The 20,608-nt window shown below is 44.8% G+C and overlaps 1 protein-coding gene across 1 annotated transcript in view; it reads left to right on the plus strand.

Annotated features, from left to right (window-relative positions):
- The window catches only part of FAM117B (family with sequence similarity 117 member B), a 106,861-nt gene that overhangs the window by 73,508 nt on the left and 12,745 nt on the right, over positions 1 to 20,608 (plus strand). The window contains exons 4-6 of the mRNA XM_038749594.1: positions 6,682 to 6,774; positions 9,449 to 9,562; positions 18,819 to 18,962. Of these exons, the coding sequence (XP_038605522.1) occupies positions 6,682 to 6,774; positions 9,449 to 9,562; positions 18,819 to 18,962 (351 nt within the window). The remainder of the gene's footprint in view (positions 1 to 6,681; positions 6,775 to 9,448; positions 9,563 to 18,818; positions 18,963 to 20,608) is intronic.

Below are 20,608 nucleotides of genomic sequence, written 5' to 3' on the forward strand. Positions count from 1 at the left end.
AAGTAAAATAAATAGAATAATAAATCTGTACAAACATATATACAGGTGCTGTGGGGGGGGGGAGGAGGTAGGGCGGGGGGATGGGGAGGAGGAGAGGAAAGGCCTCCTGGAGGAGGTGAGCGCTCAGTAGGGCTTTGAATCAATCAGTCAATCAATCAATCGTATTTATTGAGCACTTACTATGTGCAGAGCACTGTACTAAGCGCTTGGGAAGTACAAATTGGCAACACATAGAGACAGTCCCTACCCAACAGTGGGCTCACAGTCTAAAAGGGGGAGACAGAGAACAGAACCAAACATACCAACAAAATAAAATAAATAGGATAGAAATGTACAAGTAAAATAAATAAATAAATAAATAAATAGAGTAATAAATATGTACAACCATATATACAGGTGCTGTGGGGAAGGGAAGGAGGTAAGACGGGGAGGAAGGGAGGAAGAGAGCGAGCTTGGCGGATGTGCGGAGGGAGGGCATTCCAGTCTCCAGGGAGATCATTAAGGACAAGAATGTGTCTGTTCATTGTGATATTGTACTCTCCCAAGCGCTTACAGCAGTGCTGTGCACACGGTAAGCGCTCAGAAAATACGATTGACTGACAAGAAGGCATTGGGCATCCTTTTGGAAAGACCACTGTAAATCTGGGACCTGAAACCAATTCTTTGTGGAATGCAGTTTCAAGTGGGCCACGATGAGGGATGAATGTCAGAGTTAGATAGGAATGAAATATTGATTTAAGTAGCCTGGAGGTTAAAACATTTTTATTCTAGAAGCAGCGTGGCTCAGTGGAAAGAGCCCGGGCTTTGGAGTCAGAGGTCATGGGTTCAAATCCCAGCTCCGCCACTTGTCAGCTGTGTGACTTTGGGCAAGTCACTTCACTTCTCTGGGCCTCAGTTCCCTCATCTGTAAAATGGGGATTAAGACTGTGAGCCCCATGTGGGACAACCTGATCACCTTATGTCCCTCCAGCGCTTAGAACAGTGCTTTGCACATAGTAAGCGCTTAACAAATACCATTATTATTATTAAGTGAAATTAGAATTTCAGCAGGTGTTTCGAAATAAGGACTAGATTGGCATTCTTATGGCAATATGGATCAGAATAGAGATCAGCAGCAAACATACCAAAAGTCTGTGACAATGGCAGAGACATTAGGATCAAATTCCAAATTAATGGCGCCTGCCTTGGTCAGCCGAGACTGTTGCCTCTGCACCCTCAATTTCACCTTTCCTATTCCTTCCTTAAAAAACACATCTAATTTCACTGTGGTCAGGGAATATGTCTACCCGTGGCTCAGTGGAAAGAGCCCGGGCTTTGGAATCAGAGGTCAGGGGTTCAAATTCCGGCTCCACCAACTGTCCGCTGTGTGACTTCGGGCAAGTCACTTCACTTCTCTGGGCCTCAGTTACCTCATCTGTAAAATGGGGATTAAGACTGTGAGCCCCCCGTGGGACAACATGATCATCTTGTAACCTCCCCAGCACTTAGAATAGTGCTTTGCACATAGGAAGCACTTAATAAATGCCATCATGATAATAATGACTATTATTATTATGATTACCAACTCTTTTGGATTTTCCCAAGCACTTAGAACAGTGCTCTGCACCCAGAACACACTCTAAATATGATTGATTGAAATTTTTTTTTAAATACTGGGTTGGTTGGATGTTCACTTGTTAGCTTTTTGAACCAGGGGGCTTTTTTCAGTGCCTTCTTCTGGGCAGCCTAGATTTCCAGTGTTCCACCTTATCCTGATTAAGGGAATTTGCATTCACCAGGCCCTGCCCTGTAGCCCCAGAGTAGATTCAAGCTAATGTGGTTGGATATAGTCCCTGTCCCACATAGGGCTCACAGTCTCAATCCCCATTTTGCAGATGAGGTAACTGAGGCACAGAGGAATTGAAGTGACTTACCCAGGGTCACACAGCGGACAAGTGGCAGAGCTGGAATTCGAAACCTGGACTCTATCCACTAGGCCACGCTGCTGCTTTTTTTTTTTTTCCTTCAAGTAAATTGTTTGGAGGCATGGACATTGATAGGGAATCCTGTACTGGAGAATTTCAGAAGATACCGTCTCTATATGTTGCCAACTTGTACTTCCCAAGTGCTTAGTCCAGTGCTCGGCTCACAGTAAGCGCTCAATAAATCCGATTGAATGAATGAATGATTGTACAGCAGTTTCCAGTCAGCTGGTGTTTATAAGCATCTCTCCTAATCAGATTAATTTTGGATCCCAGGCTCTTGCATAAGCTTTTGGCTAGTCATTAGGCGGGCAACTGTCTGGCAAAGTGGTTTCCTGAATAAACTGCAGAAGGGGCTGCCTACAGACTGGTTACATTCATCTTGGTATTTACCGAGTGCCAACCATGTGCCAAAAACTCGACCAAGCTAAAAGAGTGTGGAGCAGTGCTGTAATTTTTTTTTATAAGGGAAGACAGTACCATTATTGTATGCAATTTAGCCTTCAAACTTGTCGAATCTGAAATGACTCACATTCTTTTTGCAGTGGCTGTAATAGAAGTAGCCTGAATTTTCAGCTTCAAGGGTCATTTGAATGTAGACCCTTTTAGACTGTATGTATGTAGACACTTTTAGACTGTGAGCCCACTGTTGGGTAGGGACTGTCTCTATATGTTGCCAACTTGTACTTCCCAAGCGCTTAGTACAGTGCTGTGCACACAGTAAGCGCTCAATAAATACGATTGATGAGTTGAATGTAGGTTTTTTTTCCTTTTAAGATGCAAGGGACAGAAACGAAGTGACTTTTAAAGGCTCACTATAGTGAGTAAAATAAAATGGATTATTTTAAATAACTTTTTCCTCTAACTCCAGATTGTAATTTCTCTTAAATTGACTTAAAACACCTTGCTGTTTTTAAGTTGTCGCCACCCAAACAGCTACTACCTTGCTTCAAGCCCTTGTTATAGCCCAGCAGGACTTTTGTATCATCCTCACTGGTCTCTGCTTCCCACTCTCAATCTATACAAAGCACTGCTGCCCAGCCTCTCAGCTTGAAGCATCAGTTAATCAATTATATTTATTGAATGCTTTCTAACACGTAACATATCTCCCTTCTCTTCAGATTTTCTGCAAATGGCTTTCCATGTCCTTTTGCATCAAGTAAAACTCCTCATAATTGGGAAGTGGTATGGGCTCGTGGAAAGAGCAGAGGCCTGGGCCTTGAGAGTCAGGAGACCTGAGTTCTAATCCCAGCTCTTCCACTTGGCCGATGTGTGACTTCGGGCCGATCACGTAACTTCTCTGTGCCTCAATTTCCCCAACTGTAAAATGGGGATTCATTACCTCCTCTCCTTCCTCAAATGGGCAGGAAATATGTCTGCTACTTCTGTTGTACTCTCCCAAGTGCTTTGTACAGTGCTCTGCACATAGTAAGTGCTCAACAAATACCATTAATTGATTGATTGATTCCTACTTGGACCTTGAGCTCCGTGTGGGAGAGGGACTGGGGCCAATCTGATTCACAGGGGAGCAGCATAGCCTAGTAGATAGACTCAGGCCTGGGAGTTGGAAGGCCCTGGGTTCTAATTCTGGTTCCGCCACTTGCTTTTGTGTGAACTTGGGCACATCATTTCACTTATCTATGCCTCAGTTCCCTCATCTGTAAAATGGGGTTAAAATAGTGAGCCCCATGTGGGGCATGGACTGAGTCCAACCTTAAGTCCCCAGCACTTAAGACAATACCCAGCACATAGTAAGTGCTTAGCAAATGCCATTTTAAAAAATCAGCATGTTCTTACCCCAGCAGTAAGAACAGTGCTTAACAGTTGTAATATAGAGAAGCAGCGTGCTCAGTGGAAAAGAGCCCGGGCTTTGGAATCAGAGGTCATGGGTTCAAATCCCGGCTCCACCACTTGTCAGCTGTGTGACTTTGGGCAAGTCACTTAATAACTTCTCTGGGCCTCAGTTCCCTCATCTGCAAAATGGGGATGAAGACTGTGAGCCCCCCATGGGGCAACCCGATCACCTTGTAACCTCCCCAGTGCTCAGAACAGTGCTTTGCACATAGTAAGTGCTCAATAAATGCCATTATTATTATTATTATTATAGTAATAATAATTTATTATTTTTATTATAGACTAATGGGTTCTCCATGACTCTTGTCCAGCACACGTATCAATTTCTTCACTCATTGCTTCCCAGTTGGTCCTCTGTTCCTCCTAACAAAACTTTCTAAGTGATTTCTGCCCTCAGTTCTCCCACTTCCACCCTCCTGCTGCTTCTGCTGCCCAAGCCTTGAATGCCTTTTACCCTACAAGTTTGACAGGCCCCAGCTCCCACCATGTTCAAAGTTCTCCTAAAAATCAACTGCCTCCGACAAGCCTTCCTGGATTAACTCCCAACACGTGGAAAAAAGCAGCCTCAGAGCACCCTCTAGCACTTAACAGATTCGCCTATCCCTTTCCTGAGCAATTGTGCATGTAATGTATGATCCTTCATATAGCCATTAATTTATTCTACTTTAGTTGTGAATATTTTTACACCTCAGAGGAAAGAGCCCGGGCTTTGGAGTCAGAGGTCATGGTTTCAAACCCTGGCTCCGCCACTTGTCAGCTGTGTGACTTTGGGCAAGTCATTTAACTTCTCTTTGCCTCAGTTACCTCATCTGTAAAATGGGGATTAAGACTGCGAGCCCCCCGTGGGACAACCTGATCACCTTGTACCTCTCCAGTGCTTAGAACTGTGCTTTGCACATAGTAAGCGCTTAATAAATGCCATCATTATTATTATTACTAGAGTGCAAGCCCCTTATGAGTAGAGCTTCTGCTGTACTTTCCCCTGCACTTAGTCCTGCATGTTCTCAAATAGCACTATGAACTGATGGTGATGTTCAGTTGATAATTTTTTGAAATGCAATAAATAACATCAATTTTAGTAGGCTTCACTAATAAATTGTATACTTTGGGGGTGAAAAGTGTTTTGCTTAATCTTTGTTGCTTTCTGCTTTCAAAGAGTGAGCCTGTAATCCTGTATATATGTATATATGTTTGTACATATTTGTTACTCCATTTATTTTACTTGTACATATCTATTCTGTTTATTTTATTTTGTTAATATGTTTGGTTTTGTTCTCTGTCTCCCCCTCCTAGACTGTGAGCCCGCTGTTGGGTAGGGACTGTCTCTATATGCTGCCAACTTGTACTTCCCAAGCGCTTAGTACAGTGCTCTGCACACAATAAGTGCTCAATAAATATGATTGATTGATTGATTGATTAATAATGTAAGTTTTATGAATTTGGATCGAGAGATAGCTGAGGTTTAAGAATTTGGTGTAAGTGCATCATTGTAAATTTTTAAAAGGTAAGTTATGATTCAGAACTGCTCTGTTCTGTTTTTGGTTGGGTTGAGGCCATTCAGTTGTATTGCAAACTGTCCAAAAGAGCCAAGGTGAACCCTTGATGTTTCTGATTTGCTACTTAAAATGTTTTAGAATTTTGTAATTAAAGAAACTGGAGAAAGCTCCCTTTAAATCAGAGATTAGATGAATTTTAAACGTTTCTAAATGTGCTAATTGTTTTCATTGCATCTACCTTTTGAATATGCTACAAGAACCTTAGTTTGGTGTTTCGTTCAGAGGACTTGTGTGTTGTTCATTCATCCACTCAGTCGTATTTATTGAGCGCTACTGCAGAGCACTGTACTGAGCACTTTTGTTGGTCTTTGTCCCCTGTTGGGACTGAGATCACTCATTTCCACCAAGGGGATGTGAGCACCTGAGAAAACAACAGAGGATGACATACACTGCTTCCCCTCGCAAGGTGCATGCGCCTGCACCTGATTTAATTTGAATAAATGAGCTTTTTAATATGCTGAGCTGATTGGAACTGATGACCGAGCCGTTTTCCTTCCCATCTGTAGTCTCCGAAACATTCCAGCTCAGGGTGCATAGTCTAGGGAGTTCATTCATTCATTCAATCGTATTTATTGAGCGCTTACTGTGTGCAGAGCACTGTACTAGGCGCTTGGGAAGTACAAGTTTTCTTGGGTGAGGGTTTGTTTCTGGGGCCTATCTGCCCTCTCCCTCATGGAGATCTGGGGGCCAGAAAGCTGGGGTCCCTCCAGCTTCCAGAAGGCCGGAGCCATCCAGGAGATGATCAGTATATTTTAACGAAACTTAAGCCCCTATTGACATTAGAAACCAGACTGTTTTAATAGAAGAACACAGTATAGCAGGTTAAATTAGAGTAGCGAGACAACAGAGAAGCAGCGTGGCTCAGTGGAAAGAGCCTGGGCTTTGGAGTCAGGGGTCATGGGTTTGAATCCCGGCTCCGCCAATTGTCAGCTGTGTGACTTTGGGCAAGTCACTTCACTTCTCTGGGCCTCAGTTCCCTCATCTGGAAAATGGGGATGAAGACTGCGAGCCCCCCGTGGGACAACCTGATCTCCTTGTAACCTCCCCAGCACTTAGAACAGTGCTTTGCACAAAGTAAGTGCTTAATAAATGCCATCATCATCATCATCAACAGGGTAATGGATTTCTGACTGTAGGTTTGAAAAGCCAATGGGAGGTGGACTGCATCTTATTTTTTCTTGAAACTGAATTTTGTTATACCCAGAAATTCATTGTCTGCGCTTGTCTTTTCCTCAAGAACGATCACTTGGCTCATTTTCAAACAACTGAAAAACTTTGCTCCTTTTTTGTTGTTGTTGTCGTTGCTGCAGACAGAGTGTGCCTGGTCTGAAGACTACTTGGAAAAAAAGAAAGGCTCTCACAAGCGTTCAGCCTCTTGGGGAAGCACGGACCAACTCAAGGAGGTTAGGAAACCTTGGTCTGGGGTCAAATGGGGTAGGTTTGTGTCCCTCTGACTCATTTCCATGAAGCTTGTGACTTGTGTGCCCCTTGAGAATGGACACAGGTGAGTGCTTGTTTAGGCTGGGGAAGTTGAAGACTGTTATCTAGTCTTCCCTCCGTCCCCCCCCCCTCCCCTTCTTTTTTTTTCCCCATTTTTTAACCCCACACAAAGTTGTCATCCTAATTTCAAGTGAAGCTTCCAAATGCAAGCGACTAAAGGAAACAGACCCAAGGAGGCCTTGGCCAAGAGCGACAGTGGAAAAGGAAATTAAAACGCAATCCTAAGGGGTCAGTTTGCAGTCAACTCCTGATCATTTGGGAGTAGATTATCCATTTTTTTGTAGATCACCTGTGGCAGCAATCGAAGCTCTCACTAGCTGCAGTTTGCCTGTTTTTCTGATCTCCCTCACTGCAGCACCCAAAATCGTCACCTCTGGCTTTCTCTGAACTCTCCTGGCCCAGAACTGTTTTTTAAGGTCTGGATACTTGCTCTTTCTGATATCTGAATCCCAGGCAGCCTCCCTTCCCTGTTCTATATGACGCATTCCACATCTTCCCCCCATTAGCACAGATAATGAAGAGTTGAATGCATGAATATATGCTCCTGGATGGTCTGGAGCTGGTGTCCAGTTCTCAGCACTCTGCTTATCGTTCAGTATGGGCAGGATGCGGTGCCTAAATGAAATGATGAGGAAAATGTGGTCCCTGTCCATTGGGCTGACAACTGAATTAGAAAACACAGGCAAGGAACAGGATGAAAGTACCTCAAGGGAGTGTTAGGTGCGGTCAAGGAGAAGCCAACAGGTTTTTCATTTAGCCTTGGGTATGGGCCTCCCCCGCAAAATGTGATTTGTTTGAGACTCGGGTGAACTGTCCTGAAATCCTGGACATATGTTCTGTAGCATAGTTGCTCTTAACGTGCATTTTTCTTTCCGAGGAAACTGTGAAGAAATTGATTAGGGAGTCTCAAACGTTTGAGCGTAGTCAGTACTGGAGTTTCGTTTTATCCGCTTGGGCAATTGATAATTTAACGATAATAATAATGGCCTGGAACGCCCTCCCTCCGCACATTTGCCAAGCTAGCTCTCTTCCTCCTTTCAAAGCCCTACTGAGAGCTCACCTCCCCCAGGAGGCCTTCTCAGACTGAGTCCCCTTTTTCCTCTCCTCCTCCCCACCCACCCTGCCCTACCTCCTTCCCCTCCCCACAGCACCTGTTTGTACAGATTTATTACTCTATTTTATTTGTACATATTTACTATTTTATTTATTTTGTTAATGATGTGCATCTAGCTTTATTTCTACTTATTCTGATGACTTGACATCTGACCACATGTTTTGTTTTGTTGTCTGTCTCCCCCTTCTAGACTGTGAGCCCGTCGTTGGGTGGGGACTGTCTCTATATGTTGCCAGCTTGTACTTCCCAAGTGCTTAGTACAGCGCTCTGCACACAGTAAACACTCAATAAATACGATTGAATGAATGAATGAATGAATGAATGAATGAATGAATAATAGTGCTTTCTGTGTGTCAGGCCCTGTTCTAAGCACCAGGAAAGGTACAAGAAAATGGGACGGTCCCTGTCCCACACAGAGTTTACAGTCCGAGGAGGGAGAACAGGTTTTGAATCCCGCTTTGACAGATGAGGTAACTGAGGCACAGAGAAATGAAGTGACTTGTTCAGGGGCATACAGCCGGTCAAGTGGCGGAGCCACTATTAGAATCCAGGCCCTCTGACTTTGCCCCCTTTGGCTCAAATGAAAACTAAAAGGGAAAGTTGTTAACCTGCCTGCTCCTCTGTGTAATCAGTAGAGACCAAAATTGTAAAAGTCGATTGAAGGATATGAAGCAACAGTACACTAAGGTTCTCTATACCCCAAAGGACATTACAAAGAGTAATTTCACTTCAAAGTGATTTGAGAGTAAGTTCTCATTAGAGAAGTTGATGATTCAATAGACTTCTTTGTAGATGCTGAAAAACAAAGACCAAGCTGGGTCATTTAATGACTGCAAAAAGAGGTCATTAAAAGGGAACATCACTATCCTAGAAATTGCCTCCAAGATTCAAGTCAGTGCTCCCCTCTTTTATTTTTCCTAATACTTGATGATTTGAAAATATTCCCAGCTGCCTTTTTGGATTTCACTGTCACGGATGCGTTTGAGGTCAGAGCTTGTCTTTTTTTAAAATAAAAAGAATATTTTTAGAGGGAGTAGAGTGTAAATTCTTGGATGCCAGGGAATGTGTGAGTTGCATGTTTTGTACTTCCCACTCAGAACCGCACACCCGCGCTTTGCACCCACTAAGTGCTCAGTGAATGCAGTTCATACTACTGTTATTTAATAGCTGCAGCAAGGGAAAAGATGTATGAGTTTTTCGGGAAAGAAGCGAGAAGAATCGGTTCCCCTGGTGACTTTCCCTTCGGCTTAAATTTTGCATTGAATACATTTTCACGGCTTAATAGGTACAGATTTCTTTTCTAGCCACAAAATTACCGGTTTGGCGGCGCCGCAATGGAGACGCCTCAGAGAGTATTAGCCAAGCGGTCGATGAAACGTCGCGTGCTCTCACTGGCTCGAGGACCCAGCGGTACCAGGTTTTCCAAAGTGACACTTGGTTTCCTTTTTTGCTGTCTCCTTCAGATTGCAAAATTACGGCAGCAGCTCCAGAGAAGTAAGCACAGTAGCCGCCACCACCGAGATAAGGAAAGGCAGTCTCCATTCCACGGCAACCACGCCGCCATTCACCAATGCCAGGTACGGACGCGGCAAAGAGGCGCCGCCGTTCAGCGGTGGGGCATGGGAAAGGGTGATGGATAACCGTCTGAGTACATCTGAGGGGGAGAAGAGAAGTCAGCCTGGGGTAACTCGAAATAACGACTGAATAATCCAATCAGTTGCCCACTCTGCCTTCTGGGAGCAGCTAGGCCCCGGCACACCCCTTGGCTACCTCATAAGGAAGGGACCTGCTTTAGACAGAGGAGCAGTGAAGCCCAGTGGCTAGAGCCCAGGCCTTGGGCCAAGCCCAAAGAAGAGCTCATTAAAAGAAAATATTGCTATCCTAGAAATTGCTTCCAAGATAATAATAATAATGGTATTTGTTAAGCGCTTACTATGTGCAAAGCACTGTTCTAAGCGCCGGGGAGGTTACAAGGTGATCAGGTTGTCCCACAGGGGGGCTCGCGGTTTTAATCCCCAGTCTACAGATGAGGTAACTGAGGCCCAGAGAAGTGAAGTGACTTGGCCTAAGTCACACAGCTGACAGTTGGCGGAGCCTGGATTTTGAAAATCCTCAAAAATCTCCAGTGGCTACCAATCAATCTGCGCATCAGGCAGAAACTCCTCACCCTGGGCTTCAAGGCTGTCCATCCATCACCTCGCCCCCTCTTACCTCACCTCCCTTCTCTCCTTCTCCAGCCCAGCCCGCACCCTCCGCTCCTCCGCCGCTAATCTCTTCACCGTTAGGCCTCGTTCTCGCCCGTCCCGCCATCGACCCCTGGCCCACATCATCCCCCGGGCCTGGAATGCCCCCAATCCCTCTGCCCATCCGCCAAGCTCGCTCTCTTCCTCCCTTCAAGGCCCTACTGAGAGCTCACCTCCTCCAGGAGGCCTTCCCAGACTGAGCCCCTTCCTTCCTCTCCCCCTCTCCATCCCCCCCACATCTTACCTCCTTCCCTTCCCCACAGCACCTGTATATATGTATATATGTTTGTACATATCTGTTACTCTATTTATTTATTTTACTTGTACATATCTATTCTATTTATTTTATTTTGTTAGTATGTTTGGTTTTGTTCTTTGTCTCCCCCTTTTAGACTGTGAGCCCACTGTTGGGTAGGGACTGTCTGTATATGTTGCCAACTTGTACTTCCCAAGCGCTTAGTACAGTGCTGTGTACACAGTAAGCGCTCAATAAATACGATTGATGATGATGATGATGATGATTTGAACCCATGACCTCTGACTCCAAAGCCCAGGCTCTTTCCACTGAGCCACGAGATTCAAGTCAGCGCACCCCTTTTTATTTTTCTTAATTCTTGAAGATTTCAAATCCCGGCCCAACCATCTTCTTGTTTGTTTAAACGCCTAATGTATGTCAAGGACTGTTCTAAGTGCTGGGGTAGATTCAAGTTAATTGGGTCAGACACAGTCCCTGATTCACATGGGGCTCACAGTGTAAAAAGGAGGGAGAAGGGAGATTGACTACCCATTTTACAGACGAGGAAGTGAAGTTACTTGCCCAGGGTCACTTAGCGGAATGTGGCAGAACTGGAACTAGATCCCTAGGACTTCTAATTCCCAGCCCGTTCTGTTTGCACTAGGCCATGCTGCTTCTCTGTCCTTGATCTGGAATGCAACTGAAAGAAAACCGTTTTTTCAAAATGTGGATTGACTTTTTGTAATTTTTCCAAGCACCTTGGCCTTCCCAGCAGTGTCTATCGGCAGTGCAGACCTGAAGTTCTGAGGCCTTGCTGTGAACCCTTTCCCCCAAGTCTCTACCCTGTATTTTGTTATTATGTTTGGTTTTGTTCTCTGTTTCCCCCCTTCTAGACTGTGAGCCCGCTGTTGGGTAGGGACTGTCTCTATGTGTTACCGACTTGTACTTCCCAAGCGCTTAGTACAGTGCTCTGCACACAGTAAGCGCTCAATAAATACGATTGATTGATTGGGGACTGAACCTGCCAAAAGAAATGAAGCTTTTACCAAACTGCTGAAATTTTTGGTTCCAAAAGACCTGAATCACTTAAATTTTTTCTTCTAATGACATTATTCTGAGGAGGAAAATATTTTTCGATAGGTTACCACCAGTTCTCTAGTACAAAATGCTTAACACTTGAGTGGTTTCATGTCAGTATTCACCAGCACTCTCTTTATGTCCAAAGAAGGAGACACTTAACACAATACATAGAATTTGCAGTTAGCGTGAATAGTTGAGCGTTCGTTATACGATCAGGTTCCTTTAGACAGAACTAAGTTTCCTTTTCCTAAGTTGCTTTTGAAACTTTGGAGTTTGGAAAGTTTGCCATTATTGGCAGAGAAATTCAGGTTGGGGAGGTTTTCTTGTGCCAGGCCTTGACCTTTCTGCTGAATGCCAAGATCAGCTCTGGTCTTCTGACTCGCCTGTGTGGGTCAAGTTGGTAAACCCAGTGTCTCACAAGCTTTTAGCATCGTGCAATCTTTTCTCATGGCTTCCCTTCTCTTTTTCTTTCTTTCTCTCTCTCTTTCTCTTTCTCCATATCCCTTCTTCTCCCCCTGAAAAACACCCAAGATCTCTGAGAAGCAGGAGAATGCAAGAGAAACAACCATTTTTTTTTGTTGGTTTGACTAGAGAGCTATTCAGAAGGAGGGGAGAAGTGGTCAGGGGAGCCAGTGTGGCTGGAGAAAGTGGGGGTGAGTGGTATTTTTGTGGGAGAAGGCTGGACTCCTGAACCTCAAAGCTCTTGGTCTCCACAAAGCTCCAGAGAGTCTCTAAACCCCGTTGGAGAGACCCTTTTCATCCTAACCCATTCTCTGGAAACAGCCATGGTGGTGCTCTTTGATTAGGTAAGCAGTTGTAGAGATTTCTAATGGCCCAGGTTGTGATTCTTGTCAGAATACTTGTTTTTCCACTTGGATGTTGGCTTAAAATGCTGGTGAGTTGAGCAAGTTGACTCACCTGTGCTAGTAAAGTATATACATGTGGAGTGTATTTGTAGGGAAATTAAATTTATACCGTCTTACTTTCCCGGAACGGGGAACTGCAATTTTCTGAGAAGAGACTCCCAGGCATTACCTATAGCCTTTCATTTTTTTCTCACTTATGTTTTCACATTCTAATTCTCCCGATTCTGTTGTAACCTTTGCTGCACTACAATATTCGTGACCCTATTCTCTAACTATAGAATTCTAACTAACTCTAACTAGTTAGTTCTAACTAACTCTAACTAAAATTCCCCCTTTTAGACTGTGAGCCCACTGTTGGGTAGGGACCGTCTCTATATGTTGCCAACTTACACTTCCCAAGCGCTTAGTACAGTGCTCTGCACACAGTAAGCGCTCAATAAATACAATTGATTGATTGATATAGAATTACACCTCCTCCAGGAGGCCTTCCCAGACTGAGCCCCTTCCTTCCTCTCCTCCTCCTCCCCCTCTCCATGCCCCCCGCCTTACCTCCTTTCCCTTCCCCACACCACCTGTATATATATATATTATAAACATATATATATGTTTGTACGTATTTATTACTCTATTTTACTTGTACATATCTATTCTATTTATTTTATTTTGTTGATATGTTTTGTTTTGTTCTCTATCTCCCCCTTCTAGACTGTGAGCCCACTGTTGGGTAGGGACCTTCTCTATATGTTGCCAACTTGTGCTTCCCAAGCACTTAGTACAGTGCTCTGCACACAGTAAGCGCCCAATAAATACGATTGATTGATTGATTGATTGCTCCGGAAGACAAGCCAGCCACCCTGCATACTGCACTAGGGGGTGTGTGTGGGCGGGGAGAATCCATCAAATCGTCATCATTATCAAAGCGACTTAATGAACACCTCCAATGCACGGGAGTCTGCCAACCCGCTGAGGGTCATGTGGCTATATTAGCCGTCGGAGGCTGCTTTCCAAACTGAGGCTTTTTGGAGGTCTCTGCCCCCAAACTCGACAGACCTGGGGAGAGGGGGAGTTGGCGGGGCCATCCTGGGCCACTAAGAAGTACGCCCGGCCCCCAAATACTCCTCCCTGTCCCTCTGGGGATATCTCTTTTATTTCTACCTAGGCAAAATGCACTTTTCGGTTCTTGGTTATCGGTCTTTTAGACTGTGAGCCCAGTGTTGGGTAGGGACTGTCTCTATATGTTGCCAATTTGTACTTCCCAAGCGCTTAGTACAGTGCTCTGCACATAGTAAGCGCTCAATAAATATGATTGATTGATTGATTGGCTTTGGTCTATCCAAGTTACACGGGGTTATCTATACCTTTCCCTGGCATGAGGATGGAGGTGAGGGGGCGGGCACGCCTGAGCTGAGAGGATCCTGGCCTCTGCTTCCAGAGCCTGGGAATATTGCCCTCCTTCTCCTCCTTCTCCTCTCTCTTCTCCTGCTCCTCCTCACACCCACCCACATAATAATAATAATAATGATATTTGTTAAGCGCCTACTATGTGCCAAGCACTATTCTAAGCACGGGGGGCAATGCAGGGTGATCAGGTTGTCCCACGTGGGGCTCACAGTCTTAATCCCCATTTTACAGATGAGGCAACTGAGGCACAGGGAAAATGAAGTGGCTTGCCCAAGGTCACACAGCTGACAAGCGGCGGAGGGGGATTCGAACCCATGACCTCTGACTCCCAAGCCCGTGCTCTTTCTACCGAGCCCTGCTGCTTCTCTATCACATTGATCACCCATTGTGTCAGCTGCGGGGAGGGAGTGTGTCTGCCCACTCAGTGGCATTGTAATCTCCCAAGCACTTATTTCAGTAAGAGTTCAATAAATGCTACTGATTGATTGATTAATAGAATAATAATAATAATGGCATTTATTAAGTGCTTACTATGTGCAAAGCACTGTTCTAAGCGCCGGGGAGGATATACGATAATCAGGTTGTCCCGCAGGGGACTCACAGTCTTAATCCCCATTTTCCAGATGAGGGAACTGAGGCGCAGAGAAATGAAGTGACTTGCCCAAAGTCACCCAGCTGACAAGTGGCGGAGCTGGGATTTGAACCCATGACCTCTGACTCCCAAGCCCGGGCTCTTTCCACTGAGCCACGCTCATAGAGGGTTGGAGGGTTTTGGTCTAGAGAAGCGGCATGGCCTAGTGGAAAGAGCATGGGCCTGGGAATCAGAGGACCTGGGTTATAATCTCCTCTTGGCCACCTGTCTGCTCTGTGACCTTGGACAAGTCATTTCACTTCTCTTTGCCTGTTACCTCATCTGTAAAATGGAGGTGAAAGCTAGATTGTGAGCCCAATGTAGGACAGGTACTGTTTCCGACCTGGTTATCTTCTATCTTCCCCAGCACTTAGTACAGTGCCTGGTACAAAGTAAGTGTTTAACAAATACCACAATTAGTATTATTATTATTGAACAAACCACCGATAGCATGCCCCAAAAGAGGAAACTTCCAGCCTCCACTGCTTGCCGCCTTTTTTTATGGGCGACTGTAGTGAAAACTTCCTCAGGAGTTGGAACTCCACGCTGTGGAGCAGCAGCGTGGCTTTGTGGAAAGAGCACGGTCTTGGGAGTCGGAGGTCGTGGGTTCTAATTCCGACTCCGCCACTTGTCAGCTGCGTGACTTTGGGCAAGTCACTTAACTTCTCTGTGCCTCGGTTACCCCATTTGTAAAATGGGGATCAAGACTGTGAGCCCCAAGTGGGACAACCTAATAACCTTGTATCTATCCCAGCGCTTAGAGCAGTGCTTGGCACATAGTAAGCGCTTAACAAGGCCCTTCAAGGCCCTACTGAGAGCTCACCTCCTCCAGGAGGCCTTCCCAGACTGAGCCCCTTCCTTCCTCTCCCCCTGTCCCCCTCTCCATCCCCCCCATCTTACCTCCTTCCCTTCCCCACAGCACCTGTATATATGTATATATGCTTGTACATATTTATTTCTCTATTTATTTATTTATTTTACTGTACATATCTATTCTATTTAATTTTCTTGGTATGTTTGGTTTTGCTCTCTGTCTCCCCCTTTTAAACTGTGAGCCCACTATTGGGTAGGGACTGTCTCTATATGTTGCCAGCTTGTACTTCCCAAGGGCTTAGTACAGTGCTCTGCACACAGTAAGCGCTCAATAAATACGATTGATGATGAACAAATACCAACATTATTATTATTATTGTTGTTATTATTATTATTTATTATTATTATTATTATTATTATTATTAACGGGCCTTGATGTGTTGACAGGTGGGAGGCCCGTGCTTTGTAGACCCTCAGTTAAACTAGTAGAAAGAGTGTTTTCGCAAGAGAAACCCCAACTTTCCTTCTGGTCTGGATCGAGGGAGCCTCTTAATTCTGAATTAGGATAGTAGGAGCCCACATACCTTGTTGAAAGATGTTTAGAGAAGCAGTGTGGCATAATGGATAGCGCCTGGGCTTGGAAGTCAGAAGGACCTGGGTTCTAATTCCCGCAAGGGAAATGTCTGCCCACTCGGTTGTTTTGGGCTCTCCTAAGTGCTTAGCACAGTGCTCTGCACCTGGTAAGCACTGTGAGCCCACTGTTTTAGACTGTGAGCCCACTGTTGGGCTCTGTGTACAATATGTACAATATGTACAAACATATATGCAACATATATACTGTTGTATATATGTTGTATATATGTATATATGCAATATATATACTGTTGTATATATGTTTGTACCTATTTATTACTTTATTTATTTCACCTGTACCTATCTATTCTATTTATTTTATTTTGTTAGTATGTTTGGTTTTGTTCTCTGTCTCCCCCTTCTAGACTGTGAGCCCACTGTTGGGTAGGGACTGTCTCTATATGTTGCCAGCTTGTCCTTCCCAAGCGCTTAGCACAGTGCTCTGCACACAGTAAGCGCTCAATAAATACGATTGATTGATTGATTGTTGGGTAGGGACTGTCTCTATATGTTGCCAACTTGTACTTCCCAAGCGCTTAGTACAGTGCTCTGCACACAGTAAGCGCTCAATAAATATGATTGATTGATTGATTGATTGTTGGGTAGGGACTGTCTCTATATGTTGCCAACTTGTACTTCCCAAGCACTTAGTACAGGGCTCTGCACACAGTAAGCGCTCAATAAATACGATTGATTGATTGATTGTTGGGTAGGGACTGTGTCTATATGTTGCCAACTTGTACTTCCCAAGCGCTTAGTACAGGGCTCTGCACACAGTAAGCGCTCAATAAATACGATTGATTGATTGATTGATAAATCCCACTGATTGATGGGACTGCGTATTCCCCATCAGGATGCTGCCAGATGGCAGAGTTGCTTCTTCAGTGACCAGATGGCCAGTATCCCGAGCCCCCTGCTTGGGTTGGACTTGTGTTCAGCATCAGCTGAGTTGGATTTTGTAGAGAAATCACAGCCTACGGGGGAAGGCCGGCCCATTTGCAGAAGTCAAATAAATACCTGGAAATACACCGCTACCCTAAAAACCACCCGGCAGAGATCACGAGCACGAACCGCCTTCCATCCCTCATTGGCATGCTAGCCACAAAGCAGAATGAGAACACACAGTCGGCTTGTGGGGCTGGGATGACCTGGGAACCGGGGCTTGGGCTTTTTGCAACTTGTTAAATGCTTACTATTCATTCAGTCAGTCAGTCGTATTTATTGAGCGCTTACTGTGTGCAGAGCACTATAGTAAGCGCTTGGGAGTACATTTACTATGGGCCAGACACTGGACTTAGCACTGTGGAGTGGATCCAAGCTAACCATCATCATCATCAATCGTATTTATTGAGCGCTTACTGTGTGCAGAGCACTGTACTAAGCGCTTGGGAAGTACAAATTGGCAACACATAGAGACAGTCCCTACCCAACAGTGGGCTCACAGTCTAAAAGGGGGAGACAGAGAACAAAACCAAACATACCAACAAAATAAAATAAATAGGATAGATATGTACAAGTAAAATAAATAAATAAATAAATAGAGTAATAAATATGTACAACTATATATACATATATACAGGTGCTGTGGGGAAGGGAAGGAGGTAAGATGGGGGGATGGAGAGGGGGACAAGGGGGAGAGGAAGGAAGGGGCTCAGGACACAGTTCTTTCCCACGCGGGCTCACCGTCTTTCAGACTGTGAGCCCACTGTTGGGTAGAGACCGTCTCTATATGTTGCCAACTTATACTTCCCAAGCGCTTAGTACAGTGCTCTGCACACAGTAAGCGCTCAATAAATACGATTGATTGATTGATTGATTGATTAATCCCCGTTTCCCAGATGAGGGAACTGAGGCACAGGGAAGTGAAGTGACTTGCCCTGGGGGGGGTTAGTCATGAGATTGATTTATTCATACCAATGTCCATCTCCCCCTCTAGACTGTACGCTCATTTCGGGCAGGGAACGGGTCTGCTAATTCTGTTATATTTTACTCTCCCAAACGCTTAGCACGGTGCTCTGCACATAGTAAGCACTCCATAATTATGATTGGTGGATTTGATTGTAAATTGTGGGAGGACGGAGACCTTGCCTTGTACTGAACTCTCCCAAGCTCTTAGTAGGGTGCCTCAGAAGTCACCAATAAATATTACTGATTGAGTAGATATGGAATCTCTTCTGAAGGACGGGCTTTTAAGGAGGGTTTGCAGGAGGGGAGAGATGTGGTTTGTTGGAGCGGAGTGTCTCTATATGTTGCCAACTTGTACTTCCCAAGCGCTTAGTACAGTGCTCTGCACACAGTAAGCGCTCAATAAATACGATTGAGTGAGGAGAAGGTTGTTCTGGATGGAGGGTGGGAACGCTGTGAAGGCGGGGCAGAGATGGGAGAGTTATGAATTTGGTTGGAGGTGGGCTTTGTTCACAGTGAGATTATAAGTGAAAATTACCAGACCACAAAAACCGAAAAGCTTTCTTCTTGCTGTATTTCCATCAGATAGGGATTTTAAATCTGTTTCTTCAACTAGAGTGTTTTCCGTCTCACTTACTAAATCAAATGTTTCTGTTTGCTTTCTGATGCGACAAAGACTCGTCGTAGGAAAGGGTTTTAAAGTTGCATTCCGAGAGAGCTGGATCTAATCCAAACTCGGCTGACAGAGGGGAAGGATGCCCTCTTAAACGCTTCTCCTGTGTGTTTTTTCCTCTCCTTACAAACTTTCGAAAACCCACCACCCGTGTCCGGAGTTGTGTCCAAAACTCTGCTCTATGTCACAGCAAAAAGGTTGCCTAGAGGTTTAATGTTTGTTGTTTTGGGGGCAGATTTATAGGTTGGTCCCCTTTCTCAGCAGATTGTGAATTTCTGTTGCTGCGACTTTTCGAGCCAGTCAATTCACCACAATCCCTAACCCTCGCTTCTCCCTCCATTTGGGTTTTCCAGGCTCCAATTCCAAAGAGCGTACTCATCCCAGTGATTCCCATCACCAAATCAACGGGAGCGCGGTTTCGGAACAGCGTGGAAGGGCTCAACCAGGAGATTGAAATCATAATTAAAGAAACCGGAGAAAAGGAAGAGCAACTTATTGTAAGTACCGCCTAACCTCAAAATCTTGTTTTCTCGATGAAGTGGATTTCTAAATTGCCTCCTGAGTAGTCTCGTGATGTAGTTTCCCCCGTTCTTGATTATCATTAGGGTTTTGGTTTGTTTGTTTTTTTTTCCAAAACTCACTGACGGTTTCGGGAAGAAAAACCAGTAAACCGAAGAATGAGAGTTCTTTATCCCTTCCACTTGCTTTTCCTTCATGAGAAAAATTTAAGCCCACACAAGGTTAATGAAAGATTATGGGTGGGACAGGGCTTGGGGCAGAAATAATTGAATTATTAGTCTCCTATCCAAGAGTCTATAATTTCTTCCCTTTTAAATTGGCTAAAAGTTGAGCTTGTTGAACACATGTAGACTGTAAGCTCCTTATGGGCAGGAATTGTGTCTACCGTCTTTATTGTACTGTATTTTCCGGAGTGCTCTGCACACACTAAGTGCTCAATAAATACCATTGATTAATTGATTGATCACAGGACTCATTTCCAGCAAAAGCTTTGTTGTTCAACACCCCACCACCCAGAAAGCCCTTATTATAATAATAATAATAATGGCATTTATTAAGCGCTTACTATGTGCAAAGCACTGTTCTAAGCACTGGGGACGATACAAGTTGATCAGGTTGTGCCACGAGGGGCTCACAGTCGTAATCCTCATTTTACAGATGAGGTAACTGAGGCACAGAGAAGTTAAGTGACTGGCCCAGAGTCACACAGCTGACAAGCGGCAGAGCAGGGATTTGAACCCATGACCTCTGACTCCAAAGCCCGTGCTCTTTCCACTGAGCCACGCTGCTTCTCTACTATGTGCAAGCACTGTATTACCAGGGCGTAGGGTGTAATAGAAATATCACTCAAGCTCTTTCTTTTAGTTTGACATCTGTTTGGTGGCCATGAGGGGAATTGGTACAAATAATGATAATAATTATAATAATAATAATAATGATGGCATTTATTAAGCGCTTACTATGTGCAAAGCACTGTTCTAAGCGCTGGGGAGGTTACAAGGTGGTCAGGCTGTCCCACGGGGGGCTCGCAGTCTTAATCCCCATTTTACAGATGAGGGAACTGAGGTACAGAGACGTTAAATGACTTGCCCAAAGTCACACAGCTGACAATTGGTGGAGCTGGGATTTGAACCCCTGACCTCTGACTCCAAAGCCCGGGCTCTTTCCACTGAGCCACGCTGCTTCTCTAACTTCCCAAGCACTTAGTACAGTGCTCTGCACACAGTAAGCGCTCAATAAATACAATTGATTGATTGATTGATAGTAAGTGCTTAATAAATGTCGTCATTATTATTATTATTAAGTGCTGTGGGATGAGTCAAGGGATTAAATCAGGGGGACGGGGACTTGCCCAGAGTCACACAGCTGACAAGTGGCGGAGCCGGGATTTGAACCCATGACCTCTGACTCCAAAGCCCGTGCTCTTTCCACTGAGCCACGCTCATTATACTGTTCGTTATGCACTATTCTGGGCTCTAGGGTATACAGATTGACAGGTGAGGAAGCACAGAGCAGTTAAGGGACTTGCCCAGGATCACCACAGCAGGCTGCAGGTAGGAGAGGGATTAGAACCCAGGTCTTCTGATTTCCGGGCCTGTGCTCGTTCCACCGGGCCACGCTGCTT

Source organism: Tachyglossus aculeatus, chromosome 7, assembly GCF_015852505.1.
Source record: "Tachyglossus aculeatus isolate mTacAcu1 chromosome 7, mTacAcu1.pri, whole genome shotgun sequence".
Taxonomy (NCBI): domain Eukaryota; kingdom Metazoa; phylum Chordata; class Mammalia; order Monotremata; family Tachyglossidae; genus Tachyglossus; species Tachyglossus aculeatus.